Raw genomic sequence first — 20,181 nt, forward strand, 5'->3', positions numbered from 1 at the left:
TTAACTCTCAACTCATGTCCTCTTGTTTGAATCTCCCCCATTCTCAATGGAAAAAGTCTATCCACGTCAACTCTATCAATCCCCCTCATAATTTTAAACACCTCTATCAGATCCCCCCTCAACCTTCTATGCTCCACAGAATAAAGACCTGACATGTTCAACCTTTCTCTGTAACTTAGGAGATGAAACCCAGGCAACATTTTAGTAAACCTCCTCTGTACTCTCCCAATTTTATTGACATCTTTCCTATAATTCGGTGACCAGAACTGTACAGAATACTCCAAATTTGGCCTTACCAATGCCTTTGAGATTCCACCTTCAGGGAACTATGCACTATTATTCCTAGATCCCTCTGTTCTACAGCATTCTTCAATGCCCTACCATTTACCACGTATGTCCTATTTTGCTTAGTCCTACCAAAATGTAGCACCTCATATTTTTCAGCATTAAACTCCATCTGCCATCTTTCAGCCCACACTTCTAACTGGCCTAAATCTCTCTGCAAGCTTTGAAAACCTACTTCATTATCCACAACGCCACCTATCTTAGTATGATCTGCATACTTACTATTCTAATTTACCACGCTATCATCCAGATCATTAATATATGACAAACAACATTGGACCCAGTACAGATTCCTGAGGCACACTGCTACACACCGTCCTCCAATCTGACACACAGTTATCCACCACTACTCTCTAGCGTCTCCCATCTATGCCTAACGATTGAAGCTTCCTAACTAACCTTGTGTGGAACCTTGTCAAAGGCCTTACTGAAGTCCATATAGACAACATCTACCGCTTTACCCTCATCAACTTTCTTAGTAACCTCATCAAAAAATTCAAAATGATTTCTCAAACATGACCTTCCACGCACAAATCCATGTTGACGGTTCCTAATCAGACCCTGTCTATCCAGATAATTATATATACACCATCTCTAAGGATACTTTCCATCGATTTACTGACGTCAAACTCACAGGCCGATAATTGCCAGGTTTACTCTTAGAACCCTTTTTAAACAATGGAACCACATGAGAAATACGACAATCCTCCGGCACCATCCCCGTTTCTAATGACATTTGAAATTTTCTGTCAGAGCCCCTGCTATTTCCACACTAACTTCCCTCAAGGTCCTAGGGAATATCTTGTAGGGACCCGGAGATTTATCCACTTTTATATTCCTTAAAAGTGCCAGTACTTCCTCTTCTTTAATTGTCATACTTTCCATAACTACCCTTCTTGTTTCCTTTACCTTACACAATTCAATATCCTTCTCCTTAGTGAATACCGAAGAAATTGTTCAAAATCCCCCCCATCTCTTTTTGCTACGCACATAGCCATCAACTCTGATTCTCTAAGGGACCAAGTTTATCCCTCACTATTCTTTTGCTATTAACATAACTGTAGAAACCCTTTGGATTTATTTTCACCTTACTTGCCAAAGCAGCCTCGTATCTTCTTTTAGCTTTTCTAATTTCGTTCTTAAGATTCTTTTTACATTCTTTATATTCCTCAAGCACCTCATTAACTCCAAGCTGCCTACATTTATTGAAGATCCTTCTTTTTTTCCGAACCAAGTTTCCAATATCCCTTGAAAACCATGGCTCTCTCAAACTTTTAACCTTCCCTTTCAACCTAACAGGAATATAAAGATCTTGTATCCTTAAAAATTTCACCTTTAAATGACCTCCATTTCTCTATTACATCCTTCCCATAAAACAAATTGTCCCAATCCACTCCTTCTAAATCCTTTCGCATCTCCTCAAAGTTAGCCTTTTTCCAATCAAAAATCTCAATCCTAGGTCCAGTCCTATCCTTCTCCATAATTATACTGAAACTAATGATATTGTGATCACTGGACCCGAAGTGCTTCCCAACAAATACCTCCGTCACCTGCCCTAACAGGAGATCCAACACTGCCCCTTCTCTAGTTGGTACCTCTATGTATTGCTCCAAAAAAACTACCTTGCACACATTTGACAAACTCCAACCCACCCAGCCCTTTTACAGAATGGGCTTCCCAGTCTATGTGTGGAAAATTAAAATCTCCCACAATCACAGCCTTGTGCTTACTACAAATATCTGCTATCTCCTTGCAAATTTGCTCCTCCAGTTCTCGGTCCTCATAAGGTGGACTATAATAAACCCCAATAAGCATCACAACCTTTCCTATTCCTCAATTCCACCCAAATAGCCTCCCTAGACGAGTCCACTACTCTATCCTGCCAGAGCACCGCCGTTATATTTTCCCTGACCAGCAATGCAACACCTCCCCTTCCTGCCCCTCCTATTCTATCACACCTGAAGCAACGAAATCCTGGAATATTTAGTTGCCAATCACACCCCTCCTGCAACCACGTTTCACTAATAGCTACAACATCATATTTCCAGATATCAATCCATGCTCTAAGCTCATCCACCTTTCTTACAATGCTCCTAGCATTAAAATAGATGCATTTAAGAAACTCTCCACCTCCTACTCTCTGTTTATCCTTAATGGAGCAAACAACTTTGTTATCTTTTTCTTCCTTGTCCCCTATATCTTTGGTCTGATTGCTCCTGATCTCTGTCCCCTGCCTATCCACCCTCACACACCGTCTACCTGCTTTCTCTATTTGTAAACTAACCTCCTCTCTCCTAATCTCTTTAATTTGATTCCCTCCCCCCAACCATTCTAGTTTAAAGTCACCTCAGTAGCCTTTGCAAATCTCCCCGCCAGGATATTGGTCCCCCTCGGATTCAAATGTAACCCGTCCTTTTTGTACAGGTCACGCCTGCGCCAAAAGAGGTCCCAATGATCCAAAACCTTGAATCTTTAACATTAACAAATCCCAACTGCGCTCGCAGCTGACACACAGACATCTAAATGACATTATCAAAATCACAACAGCCCAGAAACCTGGTCCCTGATGTTGACAGGCTAGTTAAAGCCAAGAGGTGTCAGGTGTCTGGAAGCAGCAAGTGAAAAATGAGTGACACTGTTCGATGCACTGCGACATGTAAGCAAAATGCATTATGAAATATTGATTGTCATCATATTGTGATTCATTCATTTTCTGACTATTCTATTATTGTAAATGTGATCACTTCAATAAAAAATAGAGGCTAACTGTGTTTATTGTCTGAGTTTGATTGCTGGAAGCAGGCTAATAAAATTTAGGTGCAGTTGTGTAGCCTACATTTACAATTTGTTTTGTTAGGTCTACATTTGTGTCTGCTAATGTTAAAGATTTCAAATGGTTTATTAATGGAGAGGGTGAGGCTCCCAAAACAATCTTAGCCAAAATAGCATCATTTTTTCTCTCTCTCATCACAACTTTCTTGCAGCCTGTGACTGCAAGCTAATACCAATCATAACAATAATACTTGCTAGGCAATCTTCTTCATAAGAAATGAAATTCGTAAAGTGAAGCACTTTGTAGTTATAGCAGAGACTGAGATACATGAAAGCAGCTTGAAAAAACGAAGGCAACGAAAGCTGTGGGAGCATGCACGCGTGCACAACTGATCTGGCCTGCATGAAGTCGCATTTTGCCCAATCCGGCCCGTGGCCTAAAATGAGTTTGACACCCCTGCCTGATACAGAAAAGTGTAGAACAAATCAGGAAAATAGGAAAGGAATTTCATGATTACAACCTCGAAGAGAGATGGTGGCTATCTGGAGGCATTTTGTTAATTCTATTTCTAATAAACTTGATAGTAGGGCTACTGCGGTGCCTTGGACATTCCCCTGTTTCCTGCCTTTACGAAACACCCAGGTTACCAAAAGTTTCCCGGATAGCAATTAAGATACATGACCCCAAATATGATGAGGAAGCTTCCCTTGCCATGTGACCTCTTAGGAGCCACCCTTTCAGGAAGGAGAAATTGATCAGGGTGGTCAAGGAGGGGACTATGAAGGAACTTAAGGGGTTAATGATAATATGTGATTGCTGAATATTCTAGTAGAAGGGAACAGAAAATGTCACAAGATAAAAAGCAGTGTGGAAAACCAAGTATTATTAAAACATTTTAGCAAGACACTGAGCTAATTGCTACCCAGCCTCACCCAGCTGCAGGGCATGTTATGAAAAGTCACTTTTATTCAGTCTCACAAATGCTTGGATTGTTACATCCATTTACCTAATCAGGAAACCTTGACTTGAAGTCTGTAGCTGTCTGAAAAGGGAGGATTATGAACTGTATAATTCAGAATCACCGCTCTCTGAGAGACGATTCTCAGGTGGTCACGGAAATCAAAGGCAACTGAATATCTGGGTCCGAGTGTTGTTTTGAATTCCCTGACAATATCAATATTTGAGTCTGAATGTCATTTGATTTGCCTTGATAATATCTTATTCAACTTCTGTCAGCGTCTCCATGCCTCTGATTTAAATTAACCTTCCTGGCTACATATCCACAGGGAACTGAGTGTCATTCGAACTCAGTCTCCTATTCACCTATTCAATCTGTATTCAGGCAGTTAAGTACTTCCCTCACCCTCCGACACAAGTCACCATTAAACATTTCTCCTTGCCTTCATCAATCACAAACTGATTTCTGAAATTCCACAGTGAAGGAAGAATTATAATCTAATCTGCCACTGAATAATGAACAGTTTGGATATGACACTGGTGTTGAACTCACCCAGTTACATTTCTCACTGAATTAAAAGTCAGCAATATTAGACACAATGCAAAACCTGCATTATACTAACTTTCCTTTGGTTAAAATCCAGTAATGGTCTCAACAACTTCACTAATATCATCTAATTCATACAATTATTTTTGACTTGGTACATGACCAGGACATGAGATATTTTGGTATGCTACTGAGACACTTAGAAATTTAAAGAAAAAAAAATCACAAAATATTGGAAACATTCAGCTGGTTGGATTTTTGTTCAGATTTCTGACATGCTGGAACTTCTGACCTGACTTGCAAACGTAATCTAAATCATCCATTGAAATTCACAGAATGTATTCCAATGTTTACTAATTTCATTCATAGGTCATTGACAATTGTTCATCTTATTTTGTCTCTCCCGTCAATCCGATATGAAACAGTACAGAAAAAAATTTATAAGTATGTTGCCAAGGCTTGAGGACCCGAGTTAGGTTGAATAGGTTCAGACTTTATTCCCTGGTGTGTAGGAGAATGAGGGGAGATTTGATTGAGGTATCCCGGAGTATCAGGGCTATAAATAGGGTAAATGCAAGCAGGCTTTTTCCAATGAAGTTGGGTGAGACTGGAACTAGAGGTCATAGGTTAAGGATGAAAGGTGGAATATTTAAGGGGAATATGAGGGGGAATTTCACTTAGGAAGTGGTGAGTGTGGAACAAGCTGTCAGTGGAAATGGTGGATGTGGGCTCAATTTCAACATTTAAGAGAAGTTTAGATAGATACATGGATGGGAAGGGTATGGAGGGCTACAAAGCCGGCTGCAAATTGATGGGATGAGGCAGGTGAATATGGCCTGTTTCTCTAATGTAGTGTTCAATGAATCTAGTCTGCAACTCTATACAAAAGCAATGGGAGTATATTGATTTATTTAATGAAAGGATCAAAAAATTGATTTGGGTCAAGTCTTGATGGGTTAAATTACACCAAGCAGTTGGACAATTTAGATTAAGTTAATTACTATAAGTACATGTACAATACAAATGCAGTATTGGTCGAGGACCCCTTTTCTGAAATTCCAAAATCTGAAAACTTCCAAAATCTGATTTTTTTTTTTGATTGCTGACATGATGTCACAAATGGAAAATTCCACCAAAACTCTAGGAAGCTTCTCAAGTGACATCAATCGTGTATACAAAGAATAGATTCATCAGCATCGGACCAAATACATGCCATTTAACGGTATGCTAATCATGAAGCAAACAGAATTATCACGGCGAACTGAAAATTGAAGGTAACTGAATATTCAGCAGGCTGGTTGCAGAAATTTAAGAAAAGGCATGGCATTAAATTTTTAAATGTGATCGCTAATCATGAAAATCGGAACAAATTTATGATGCTGATTGCTTTTATACCTTACATAACACCGAAAGTAAAATACAAGTGTATTGTACTATAACCCTTTACTCAAAACACGACATCGTAGGTGGAGACTAAAAGCCTGTTGCTGTTTGTTGTTGTTCAACAACTGATTCAGGTATTCTCCTGATGCTGCTGTGCTGCTTTTGTTACCCCGCACACATTTTATTCTCATTATAGTAGCAGTATAATTCTTGACTGTTGTACATATGTGTGATGAACAAATATAAGACAAAGACTGCTTACCAGCAGCACATAAATTCATAGCCTGAAATGATGGCAATCTAAAGCTAATGAGATCATTATATACTCCAAAATCTGAAAAAAGTCCAAAATACTACTGGCCCCTACCATTTCAGGTAAGGGTTACTCACACTGTATTAGAATTAGTGACATGAAATTATGGGACAGTTGCAATCACTCATCTGGTTCCTCAATATACTTCAGGGAAGGGAAGCTGAATCCATTTCTTGTTTGGCCTTTGCCTTGCAAACTAGACCTACTGGTCTCATTCTGTATTCATTACAGAAGATGCCAATTTCTAAATTATTTAATAAATCTTACACATAAGAGATTCTGCAAATGCTGTAAATCCAGAGTAATACACACAAAATACTGGAAGAACTCAGTATGTCAGGCTGCATCTATGAAAGGAATAAAGAGACAGGCAGACATTTTGGGCAAAGCCCTCCATCAGGACTCTGTGATATCTTACCTTGTGAACCATCCCCCGGCATTGTTTTTTCTGTTTCAACTTTTATTTCTCCTCTGCTGTCATTGCCTTCAATATACATTAAATGTGAATTGCCACACTTTTCATTGCTGGAACATGGATGTTCACTTCCACTAGACATCTCCAGTTCATTCTCGTGTTCATCACTATCATCTGAGGCTGCGAGGAAATGCAGTTTTAAGCCAGTAAAATTGGATAGAAGCAGGAACATGGCCTCAGAACGAAACAGATTCATACATTCAGCAAGAATATCAGGAAGACCATCTTCCTCAGCTTGATCATAGCATCTATAAAACAAAGAGGCACAATCAGAGAATATTTCATGTTTCTAGTAAATGAAAGGTCTGAGGCATCAACAATAACCAGGTATGTCACTTATTTCAAGGTTCACCTCAAATGTTGGCAATCCATCTGCTAAGAGCACAAGCTTAAGTTAGCTTATATTATAAAGAAAAGGCAGCATCACGTTATAGCAACAAAAGATGACAGCAGAGACCAAAGACAAAGTCAAAGTATGTATATTATATACAGCTTTAGATTTGTCTCCTTACAGGCAGTCACAAAACAAAGAATCCCATTGGGATCCATTTAAAACAAAAGGCCATCAAACACCTAACACGCAGAAAATAAAAATCATGCAAACAACAAAAGCAAGCAAACAACTGAAGTTCAGGGAAGTGAGTCCATATCCATGAAGCCAGTATTCACTATAGGGAACCCAGTAACATTTTTTTTTAGGCCACAGCCTCAGTTCAGTGCAGAGATGAGTGAACCTTGCGGAGCAGCAAGCTGAACCAGACGTCCCTCGCGTCTGGCCCTGACACCCTGACATTTTCAGTATGGCCCGATACTTAAATTATCCAAACCTTGGGTCATTCCTCACCATAGGACCTGGGCTCTGCCACTTCAATATAGTCTACAGCCTGCACCTTGCTGCCTAATTTGGCCCATACCTGCCCCCTTTAATTTGGCCTGGTACTTAAATCAAACCTTGGGCCATTCCTTGCTGTCGAACACAGGCCCTGTAGCTTCGATATGCTCTCGGGACAGGGCCCTGTTGCCTCGATTCAGCCTGTACCTGACATTTTGAATTCGGCCCAGCATTTAAATCGATCAAACCTGGTCTTTCCTCATTATCTGGTCTCGCTGCGTCAACTCTGCCTCACTTCACCTTGCTTCTGCCGCAGTGAATCGCCTCCAAGCTGGCTCCACCAATGACCAAACAATGGCTCAGTCCTCACTCTCAGACCTGGGTCCCACCACCTTGATTTGGCCTGTACATGCCATGTCGCAATCGTGCTGTGCGTTTGAGACATGGCAAAAATGTTCTTACTGCAAAAATGCCAGGTCATACAGGTGTTTCAACAATTCAACGCCAAAAGGGAAGTTAAAGGCTACTGTTTTCAGTCATCGTTTAAACATACATAGTACAGCACAGTACAGGCCTTTTGGCCCACAACGTTGTGCCGACCCTTAAACCCTGCTTCCCATATAACCCCCCCACCCCTCCTCCCCCCACTGAGGCAGGAGGAGAAGGTGGCAACGCAACGCGTGCGCGTAGCTCTCCAGTGAAAATGATATCATATCTGTTAAATTGGGGCCGTGGACAATTCTGATTTGATGAAGACAGACGTGACAAGCAGAGGAACATCTGGAGAAATTTCTGGAATGCCTGGTTCGCTGCTGTTGTTACTGTGCGATCGAGAATCTCCAAAGGGTAGGCCCCAAAATCCCCGGCTTTGCCTGCTGCTGGCGACCGAGGCTGAAGCCGAAACGTTCGGACAGACATGGTGCTCGGTATGACTCAGAGTCGGACTGTGGTCAGGCATGGCAGGGAGAGTTTTCTTCCTTCTCCCGTCTGCGTGAGATGTGGGACTTTCAAGAAACTTTGAACTTTTTGACTGAGCCATGGACTGTTCTTCATCAAGTTATGGTATTGTTGCACTGTTCTAACTATACGTTATAATTATGTGGTTTTGTTAGTTTTTCAGTCTTGGTCTGTCCTCTGTTTTTGTTACATCACACCAGAGGAATATTGCATCATTTCTTAATGCATGCATTACTAAATGACAATAAAAGAGGACTGCGTGTCCTCATAATCTAATCTAATCTAACCTTAAATTCCTCCATATACCTGTCTAGTAGTCTCTTAAATTTCACTAGTGTATCTGCCTCCACCACTAAGGCAGTGCATTCCATGCACCAACCACTCTCTGAGTGAAAAACCTTCCTCTAGTATCCCCCTTGAATTTCCCAACCCCTTACCTTGAAGCCACGTCCTTTTGTATTGAGCAGTGGTGCCCTGGGAAAGAGGCACTGGCTGTCCACTCTATCTACTCCTCTTGATATCTTGTATACCTCTATCATGTCTCCTCTCACCCTCCTTCTCTCCAAAGAGTAAACCCCTAGCTCCTTTAATTTCTGATCATAATGCATACTCTCTCACCCAGGCAGCATCCTGGTAAATCTCCTCTGTACCCTTTCCAATGCTTCCACATCCTTCCTATAGTGAGGCGACCAGAACTGGACACAGTATTCCAAGTACGGCCTAACCAGAGTTTTATAGAGTTGCATCATTACCTCGTGACTCTTAAACTCTATCCCTCGACTTATGAAGGCTAACACCCCATAAGCTTTCTTAACTACCTTATCTACCTGTGAGGCAACTTTCAGGGATTTGTGGACAAGTACCCCCAGATCCCTCTGCTCCTCCACACTACAAAGTATCCTACCTTTTACTTTGTACTCTGCCTTGGAGTTTGTTCTTCTGTTACATGCTCAAGGAAATCTGGCTTTTTTGTGAGAATAATGTAATGGTCTTTTGGAGGTCACCTGATGTGATTTTCCTGCCGATGTGAGATCACGTGATGACATGTGCCCCGTGACTATATAAGGGTCAACCCAGGTGACGCAGTTGGTTTTTGAGTTTGTAGACTTCCAGGTAGAACGTGTTGTGCCTCCGTTTCTGTCGCGTGTTTGTTTTTGTGACGCAGTTTCATTTTTAAAACGGAAGGTGCGTTCTCTTACAAGATATTGTATTTGGACTGGAAATTTTGGCTGGAAGTGCCAATTTACTCAATTCCGACAGTTTTGAAGGGAGAGTGAAGAATTCATCGAAGTGAAGGATCGAGAGAAGTTGGCATCGTTTGGCAGTTTAATAAAGGATCGACCTTATTGAGTCTTCGTTGAAGAGAACCTGCATCGAGATAACTCCTGCAACAGGGCAATGAGTTCATGCAAAAAGGTTCTCACTCTCTAAAGGAGTTTAAGGTCAGTCGACTTAAACTGTTTATTTTCGGCGTCGGGAATCTTGTGGACAGAACCGGCAGTAAAGGTGCGTCTGTGAAGAAATCCTTCTCCAGAGAAGTCTCTCCCAATTGAATGTGTAAAACTGGTGGACTTTCGAAGTTATCGTTTTAAGAACTATATCTGACTGTATCGCTTTAACAACTGTTTCTGCATTTAACGCTTTAAGAACCAGAGCCGAGTGGAGTTGATGAACGGCTGCGTACCTGTTTAACCTCCCGTTAAAGTTTTCCTTTGTTTTTTTTCCCTTATCATTTATACGTGTTTAATAAATGTTTGGTTGTTTTTATAAAATCTGTCTCGATTAATATTCATTGTTGCCGGTTACATAACACTTCCAAAGTGTACCACCTCACACTTCTCCGGGTTGAACCCATTTACCCGAAAGAGTATTATTACTAAAGTAGTAAACAGTTTTCTTTCTTTCATTAGGTCAGCTGGTGGCACAGTGACATCAGCGCCGGACTCCGGAATGGAGGTTCCCGGGTTCAGATCCAGTCGGGCCATTCCTGAGTATGTTTTCCATCCGTGCCGGGTTGAGTGTTGAGCTCACCACTCGACCTCATAAAAATAAAGAAAAATACTCCAAAATGTCTTTGTGAGGAGTGGCACGCCACACAGTCTTTTGTTCGGCGCCCTGTAAGGCATGAAAATGCCCAACGCTAGCCTCTCAGGCCTGAGTCGACATCATCATCATCATGTTCGCTACCGGCAAGTAGTCATCAGCGCCATCTTAAACCAGAAGAAACCAGTATGAAAGGTTTTTAATTGTACAATTGTGCATTATGCAAAGACCATACTGTAGTGAACAATGAAACTTTAGACAAGGTGTCAAAGTCAAGCCCCTAGCTTTTAACTTCCTATAATTTTAACTCTGTAGTACAAACAGCAATTTTTCCATTCCCAAAGTGAATTGCAAGTGTGGCAACTTTGTCCTTCTCTTCCATTCTAGATTAGGTGCCCTAGTTGTTTTGGAGTGATGCAGAGTTATAGAAAAGCCTGCTGCAAATTGTGTACAGACGTTTTGGAGCAAAGTATACAATTGATAAGCATCTTTAATCATTCAACAGCATTAAGATTCATGAATGGCAATGTTTTCAGAGTTCTGATCGAACTACCTTTTGTTGGCCGGTCCTCTTCTCTTCCATTTAATCTTCGGGTTAGATACAGCCTCACATATCATCTGGAATTTTTCTTTCTAATCAAGTGCAGAAAGTACATTTGTGTTACAATCACACTCAGTGGTACCCACTCATTAAAAGCGATTACTGACTTTGGTAATATGGCCATTATTGCAGTGTTAGGGTGCTTACCACACAAAATTAAAATGGAACATTTCTCTACATAACTTACATACAGGAAGGATACATGAAATAAAGAGAAACAGTGTTGGAACTACTCAGCAGGTCAGGTCTCATCTTCCCAAAGATATGGATGGACCTGATGAGTATTTTCACGTCTTCTGCTTTAATGTCAAATTTCCTGTATCTGGAGTTTCTTTCATTTTCACTACAAGAATACGTCACTGGATGTGAAGCACTTTTGGGAAACCTAAAACCACAGCTTCCGTGTAGATGCATTTTTTTTCCAATATGTACGGGTTCAGAGGTAGAAATGGTGGAAAACAAGACATCATAAACTGACATTTCAACAAAGAAATGAACTTATGCCAAAAAATAGTTGGTAAGCGTGACATAATCACGTCTATTTTTCTGTTCATACCCTCAAGGCTTGTTCTAAATTGAACTGACTTAATCTTAGGCTGAACACATACCTTGAAAAAATTCTTTAGAAGAATTTCAGATTTTTCTTCAAACTGCTCCTGGATATTAGCTTGGGTTGACATATCCATGTAAATTGGATTGATCCATTCATAAAGAATTTTTTCCTGAAACATGGTAAGGAAAAATGTCACAAAGCATTAGTCTTTCATCAAACAACAGGAATTCTGCAGATGCTGGAAATTCAAGCAACACACTTCAAAGTTGCTGGTGAACACAGCAGGCCAGGCAGCATCTATAGGAAGAGATGCAGTCGACGTTTCAGGCCGAGGCCCTTCGTCAGGACTAACTGAAGGAAGAGTGAGTAAGGGATTTGAAAGTTGGAGGGGGAGGGGGAGATCCAAAATGATAGGAGAAGACAGGAGGGGGAGGGATAGAGCCAAGAGCTGGACAGGTGATAGGCAAAAGGGGATACGAGAGGATCATGGGACAGGAGGTCCGGGAAGAAAGACAAGGGGGGGGGGACCCAGAGGATGGGCAAAGGGTATATTCAGAGGGACAGAGGGAGAAAGAGAGTGAGAGAAAGAATGTGTGCATAAAAATAAGTAACAGATGGGGTACGAGGGGGAGGTGGGGCATTAGCGGAAGTTAGAGAAGTCGATGTTCATGCCATCAGGTTGGAGGCTACCCAGACGGAATATAAGGTGTTGTTCCTCCAACCTGAGTGTGGCTTCATCTTTACAGTAGAGGAGGCCGTGGATAGACATGTCAGAATGGGAATGGGACGTGGAATTAAAATGTGTGGCCACTGGGAGATCCTGCTTTCTCTGGCGGACAGAGCGTAGATGTTCAGCAAAGCGGTCTCCCAGTCTGCGTCAGGTCTCGCCAATATATAAAAGGCCACATCGGGAGCACCGGACGCAGTATATCACCCCAGTCAACTCACAGGTGAAGTGTTGCCTCACCTGGAAGGACTGTTTGGGGCCCTGAATGGTGGTAAGGGAGGAAGTGTAAGGGCATGTGTAGCACTTGTTCCGCTTACAAGGATAAGTGCCAGGAGGGAGATCAGTGGGGAGGGATGGGGGGAGACGAATGGACAAGGGAGTTGCGTAGGGAGCGATCCCTGCGGAATGCGGGGGGGGGGGGGAGGGAAAGATGTGCTTAGTGGTGGGATCCCGTTGGAGGTGGCAGAAGTTACGGAGAATAATATGTTGGACCCGGAGGCTGGTGGGGTGGTAGGTGAGGACCAGGGGAACCCTATTCCTAGTGGAGTGGCGGGAGGTTGGAGTGAGAGCAGATGTACGTGAAATGGGGGAGATGCGTTTAAGAGCAGAGTTGATAGTGGAGGAAGGGAAGCCCCTTTCTTTAAAAAAGGAAGACATCTCCCTCGTCCTAGAATGAAAAGCCTCATCCTGAGAGCAGATGCGGCGGAGACGGAGGAATTGCGAGAAGGTGATGGCATTTTTGCAAGAGACAGGGTGAGAAGAGGAATAGTCCAGATAGCTGTGAGAATCAGTAGGCTTATAGTAGACATCAGTGGATAAGCTGTCTCCAGAGACAGAGACAGGAAGATCCAGTAAGGGGAGGGAGGTGTCGGAAATGGACCAGGTAAACTTGAGAGCAGGGTGAAAGTTGGAGGCAAAGTTAATAAAGTCAACGAGTTCTGCATGCGTGCAGGAAGCAGCGCCAATGCAGTCGTCGATGTAGCGAAGGAAAAGTGGGGGACAGATACCAGAATAGGCACGGAACATAGATTGTTCCACAAAGCCAACAAAAAGGCAGGCATAGCTAGGACCCATACGGGTGCCCATAGCTACACCTTTAGTTTGGAGGAAGTGGGAGGAGCCAAAGGAGAAATTATTAAGAGTAAGGACTAATTCCGCTAGACGGAGCAGAGTGGTGGTAGAGGGGAACTGATTAGGTCTGGAATCCAAAAAGAAGTGTAGAGCTTTGAGACCTTCCTGATGGGGGATGGAAGTATATAAGGACTGGACATCCATGGTGAAAATAAAGCGGTGGGGGCCAGGGAACTTAAAATCATCGAAAAGTTTAAGAGCGTGAGAAGTATCACGAACATAGGTCGGAAGGGATTGAACAAGGGGTGATAAAACCGTGTCGAGGTATGCAGAAATGAGTTCGGTGGGGCAGAGACAATAGGTCGGCCAGGACAGGCAGGTTTGTGGATCTTGGGTAGGAGGTACAAACAGGAAGTGCGGGGTGTGGGAACTATAAGATTATCTTGGGTAGGAGGTACTTTCATCAAAATTAGTTTTGAACTTCCTGCTGTTTTCTTGTAAGAAGCAAAAACAGACAATTCAAAATGCTACATCATTGTCAAGATTATATTTAATCTATTTTTCACCATCAGGCCCATACCCTTACCCTAAAATTATCAATATCTTAACATCAAACCACAATTGGCTTGTTTGCACCAAACAAATGCACCTTTAAAAAAAAACTCTTCTCATCTTAGTCCTAGAAGACTGACTATGTTGTGACTATGCCCCTTGTGTCCAGACACTCCAAACAGGGAAAATTTCTGTGCTATATCTATCATGTCACAGCTCGAAGAACTGGAATTGAAATTGAATTGAACTGAATTGACTTTATTACTTGAATCCTTCATATACAAGAGGAGTAAAAATCTTTACTTCATGTCTCTGTCTAAATGTGCAGTAATTTATTATAGAATGTAAAACAGGACAGTCAATATAACACAGAAATACAATTGTATCAGCATGAATTAATCAGTCCGATTGCCTGGTGGAAGAACCTGTCCCAGAGCCTGTTGGTCCTGGCTTTTATGCTACAGTACTGTTTCCTGGACGGTAGCAGCTGAAACAGTTTGTCGTTGGGGTGACTTGGGTCCCCATTGATCCTTTTCATACACCTATCTTTCTATCTTTGTAAATGTCCTGAATAGTGGGAAGTTCACATCTACAGATGCTCCGGACTGTCCACACTACTCTCTGCAGAGTCCTGCGATTGAGGGCAGTACAGTTCCCACATGAGGCAGTGATGTAGTCAGACAGGATGCTCTAAATTGTGCCCCTGTGGAAAGTTCTTAGGATTTGGGGGCCCATACCAAACTTCCTCAACCATCTGAGGTGAAAGAGGTGCTGTCGTGCCTTTTTCGCTACACAGCTGGTGTGTACAGACCATGTGAGATCCTCGATGATGTGTATGCCAAGGAACTTAAAGCTGTTCACTTTCTCAACCTTAGATCCATTGATATCAATAGGGGTTAGCCTGTCTCCATTCTTCCTATAGTCCACAACCAGCTCCTTTGTTCAAGTGACATTGAGGGAGAGTTTGCTTTCTTGATATCACTGTGTCAAAGTGATGACTTCTTCTGTGTAGGTTGCCTCGTTATTATTTGCGATTAGCCCCATCAATGTAGTATCGTCAGCAAATCTAATTAGTAGATTGGAGCTGTGGGTGGCAACACAGTCATGGGTATTTAGAGAGTAAAAGAATAGGACGCAGCCGAGGGGCACCTGTGTTGAGGGTCAGAGGGGCAGAGCCCACTCTTAGCACCTGCCAGCAATCTGAGAGGAAGTCCAGGATCCAGCTACCCAAGGCAGGGTGAAGGCTGAGGTCGCTGAGCTTCTTGTCGAGCCTGGAAGGAATTATCGAGTTGAATGCTGAACTGTAGCCTAAAAACAGCATTCTCACATAAGCATCCTTTTTCTCCAGATGTGTAAGGACAGTGTGTAGAGCTGTCGCTATTGCATCATCTGTCAATCAATTGTGTCAGTAGGCAAATTGTAGGGGGGTCCAGTGTGGGTGGCAGCATACTGCAGATACAGTCCTTGACCATTTGCTTATTATTGACGCCAGTCGTTCAGACATGATATCTTGGTCTTTTTAGGTCAAGGAACATTGGTGGATGTTTTGAAGCAGGAGGGCACTCTAGTTGGGGAGAGGGTGAGATTAAAAATGTCTGTAAATACACTGCCAGCTGTGGCGTGCACACTTTGAGTACCTGCCCTGGGATGCCATCCGGTCCTGCAGCCTTGCGACTGTCCACTTGTTGGAAACACCTGTGTACTTCATCCTCAGAGATGACCAACTTGCAGGCCTCTTCCGCAGCTCTCCTCAGGGGCTCAGTGTTGGCAACATCAAATCGAGCGTAAAAAAGATTTAGCTCATCTGGGAGAGAGACAGCGATGCTGCATTTAGCTTTGAATTCTGTGATGCTGTGCAGGCCTTGCCAATTGCTGCATGTGTTATTGGTGGAGAGTTGCATCTGGATCTTGTCCCTGTATTGTCGGTTGGCTGCCTTGATGATTTTGCACATTTCATGAGTTCCTGTTGGTCACCGGCAATGTAAGGTCTGTGTCACGTGGTAAGTGCTACTCGCACGGAACTGTTGGTCCAGGGTTTCTGGTTTCGATAGCTCTGACAATTTTTGTGGGACAACATCCTTGGTGCACTTCCGGATGAAACTCATGACCCCTTTCGTGAACTTGGAGACACCCTCATCATGAAAGACATCCTAGATGATGTCATCAAAACAGTCCTGTAGCATGTAGGCCAATTGGTCAGACCAACAGTGGACGGTTTTAACTATGGCCACCTCTTGTTCAGCTTCTGTCTGTACCTTGGCAACAGCAAGATAGAGGAGTGATCCGACTTTCCAAAAAGCAGGCAGAGGAGCACTTTGTAAGTGTTGTGGAAGAGACAGTAGCAGTGGTCGAGTATGCTATCTCCACATGTGCTCACCTGAACGTGTTGACAAAACTTCAGAGAGACTTTAGACAATGACGTTTTATTAAAGTCACTGGCAACAATGAAGGTAGCCTCTGGATGTTAGTGCCCAGGGTGCTGATGATCTCGTACAATTCCGTGAGAGCCAGGTCAGTATCAGCCTGCGGCGGAATACACACAGCTGTGATAATAAGAGCCATAAACTCCCTAGGCAGCCAGTAAGGTCTACACAGTTCCGGGGAACAAAAGGATTTGAGGGCATGCACATTACAGGGATCGCACCAAGCATAATTGACCATGAAGCATACCCCATCTCTTTTACTCTTCCCTGAGAGGCTTTTAGACTTGCCTGCGTGGAACAGAGAGAACCCAGAGGGCTCGGTGGCATGATCCTGTGATCCGGTATCTCCTCCGTCAGCCAGGTCTCCATGAAGCACAAAACATTAATTTCCAATTTATCATTTACAATGTAGGAGGAGGAGAAGATGGCGGCGCGTTGCAGCGCGCGCAGCCTCTCCAGTGAATGATATCTGTAATCTGTCAAGTAGGGTACCGTGCACAATTCTAATTTGATGGAGACAGACGTGAGAGTACAGAGGAACATCTGGAGAAACTTCTGAAATGCCCGCTTCACTGCCGCTGCTACCGTGTGGTCCGGAATCTCCGGAGGAGAAGGCCCCGAAATCCTCGGCTTTGCTTGTTTTGGCGGCCGGGCCGAGGTCGAAGGCACTTGGCAGAGGATGGCGCTCGGGAAGCTGTATCGGAGGGGCCGGTTGGAGGCTCGAAGTTTTCAGATGGACTGACTCAGTGTCAGCTGTTGCCGGGTGCTTCCAATGCATCAGCAGTTGTCAGTGCCTGGAGGTTTATGGCAGGGAGTTTCTCCCTTTTGCCGCCTGCTATCGGGGACTCGATCGGGACTTTGAGACTTTTTTTTACCGTGCGCATTGTCTGCTCTTCATCAAATTATGGTATTGCTTTGCACTGCTGTAACTGTATGTTATAATTATGTGTTGTGTATAGTTGCAGCATGACCTCCCTGCTCTTGAATTCAATCCCTCCAGCAATGAAGGCCAATACTCCGTTTGCCTTCTTAATAACCTGTTGCACCTGCAAGCCAACTTTTACTAATTATGTCCTTAAAGAACTCCAGTAACAGGCAGCACTTTCCCATTAGAAGGTTTAGTTGCTGGGTTCGAGGATAAATCTCTTAGGTCAATGGGAGAGTCGAGTTGGACCACCTGGGTGAGATACAGAGAGATCTAAGGCTGGGTAGTTAGCGGTTACTAACCCAGGATGAAGAATTCAGGAAATTCTGCAAGTCCAAAAATCTAGGATTGTTTTGATTGAAGGGGATACCTTCAGAAATACGTGTTGGGAAAGTGGCCACAATATGAGGAGCTTGTGAGTCACCCTGGCTGTGAAGAGAAAACTGCTGTTGACATCCTGTGGAAAATCGCCAAAGGAAGCTGTTGAGCAGGAAGTTTAAACAATTACAAAAACCAGTAGCAGTTGGCTGTTTAATTGAGGATTTGATTGAATTACAACAAAATGCTCAGACAGAATGGCACAGAGTAGAATCAGAAAACAAATGTCGGCAAAAAGCTGAAGCTGAGCGAGATAGGTTACAACAGGAAATTCTAGAATATCAGCATAAAGCAGAAGCTGAACAAGATACATTAGAAAGAGATCACAAAAGGCTCCAAAAGGAGGTAGAAACCTTTAGAGAATGAGTTATTGATTGACAGGGTTAGAAAGGTATGGACTTGATGCATATAAACCAGTTTCAGTTGAAGTGTGAGAAATTACTGAAAGAAGAAAGTAAACTAGAGGAAGTAGCCGAACTAGCGAAGGATGAAGTGGAAGGATTAAAGAAACAGTGAGATAATTTAAAGACTGCTTTCCTGTGCTGATTGAGAAATCAGGAAAGGAAGAGTAACACTGGTGATCATGCAAAGGTGTCTAAAGCATATTCAAAAGACTGCAGGACAGCGAGTAAATATATGTGCTTTTGGATCTGAAAAAGGTGAAAATGATTGGCATGATTTAGCCGATGTCACTACTAAATACAGTTATGATAATAACAAAGCATCATTTCCCGAGGAACTCCCACTGACAACTTACCAATGGGAGCCGGTGTAACATCTGCATGACTGGCACCCCTAGTTACTATCAGAGAGGGGGAACCACACTGTTCAGGATACAACAGCTTAGAGGTAATGCGAAGGATATCGGGACATGTGTGCTCGGAGATGATCCTCGAGGGACTTTCCAAGCAACTAGTCATCCGTGAGTAATACGTGGCCTAGATGACTCTGAGGAAAAGAAATTAATTATAATGTGTTTACATCCAAATATGCACTTAGGCTTGCCCGATATTCAACGACATGGTGGGGGCACAAGTGAGGAACTGTAAAACACAATAATGACTGTTATGGATGTCAACAGAGGAGAAGCAGTAGAGACGCTAGCCAAATGTTACCAGGGGAGAGGTGAACATCCCACTGTATCCCATTTATGGACTGTGTTCCAAGGGGTGTATGGAACAGCATTAGAGCGGGACCATCTAGGACCAGATGCCTCAAATAGATGGTTGAAGACAGTGGTGTCTCACTGTACCGGTGAATCTAAAAAAGCACTGGAAATGTTTGAACCTTCTGAACCCACACATACTGAGGCATGGGTACTAAGGAAAAAGAGTAGGGCATGGGAAAAAGAGATACAAAGGCCAAAAATCTGATCTGGTGCCTCAATCTAGGAGCTAGATCCTGCCACAGCGACATACTTGGGCCGCACAGCCCACAGCCCTTCTTGATTGCACCAAATCAGCTTGGTGCATAGAGCAACCCAACCTCGCACCCGGGTTAGGTGGGCAGGTATCAAAACTCTTCTACATCGACTCCTCTCCAAATCATTCAGTCCAAAAGCGGCAGCAACCCTGTCTTGAACACGCTGCCCCTTGCCTTTGCGATGCACCTGCATGGTCCATCGTTCCAATCAGTTTCGCCTCCGCTTGCCTCTTGAATATTTGCAGTGGTAGTTGAGCACAATTTACTTCAGAGAAGGTATTATTAGTAATGTGTTTTGGTGAATCTTGCACTTTGTACTTACAGTGAGGTGTTGTGCACGTTCAGTAGTGCCATCAAAGTTTTTGCAGAAGATACCACAATAAGTGGAGGAACAGGGATTGATACAGAGGCAGAAAGTCTGCAAAAGGACTTGGACAGGTGGGGAGAGTGGGAAAAAGGAGTCAGATGGAATGCACCACTGGAAATTGTGGGGTTATGCACTTTTGTAGGAAAAATAATGATGTAGGCCATTTTCTAAATAGGAAGAAAATTCAGAAATCAGAGGTGCAAAGGGACTTAGGAATACTTGTTCAAGACTCCTTCAAGGTTCAACCTTCAACACTGGGCTGGTCTGGGAAAGTGAGGTGGTGATAACTATAAGCAGGTAGTCACACTGGGTCCTCGAGAGATAGATAAGTGGGTAACTGTCAGGAGAGGGGTCCAACACCATTTCCTGCCTAATGTAAATTTCCTTCAGTTCATCCATTACCCTAGGTCCTTTGGCCACTATTATATCTGGGAGATTGTTTGCGTCTTCCCTAGTGAAGACAGGTGCAAAGTGGAAGATATGAGAGATTACCCCTGTGGCTGTCCCCCTTAACAATAAGCACTCCCGTTTGGATAG

General features: G+C 43.1%; 1 protein-coding gene across 2 annotated transcripts in view; it reads right to left on the reverse strand.

The window, feature by feature from the left end:
* The window catches only part of ogfod1 (2-oxoglutarate and iron-dependent oxygenase domain containing 1), a 114,114-nt gene that overhangs the window by 46,467 nt on the left and 47,466 nt on the right, over positions 1–20,181 (reverse strand). For both annotated transcript variants that reach the window (XM_072279335.1, XM_072279336.1), the window contains exons 8-10: positions 11,835–11,948; positions 11,179–11,258; positions 6,737–7,041 (exon numbers count right to left, since the gene is read on the reverse strand). In XM_072279335.1, coding sequence (XP_072135436.1) covers positions 6,737–7,041; positions 11,179–11,258; positions 11,835–11,948 — 499 coding nt within the window. The remainder of the gene's footprint in view (positions 1–6,736; positions 7,042–11,178; positions 11,259–11,834; positions 11,949–20,181) is intronic.

The sequence above is a fragment of the Mobula birostris genome, chromosome 15 (genome assembly GCF_030028105.1).
Source record: "Mobula birostris isolate sMobBir1 chromosome 15, sMobBir1.hap1, whole genome shotgun sequence".
In the NCBI taxonomy this organism is placed as follows: domain Eukaryota; kingdom Metazoa; phylum Chordata; class Chondrichthyes; order Myliobatiformes; family Myliobatidae; genus Mobula; species Mobula birostris.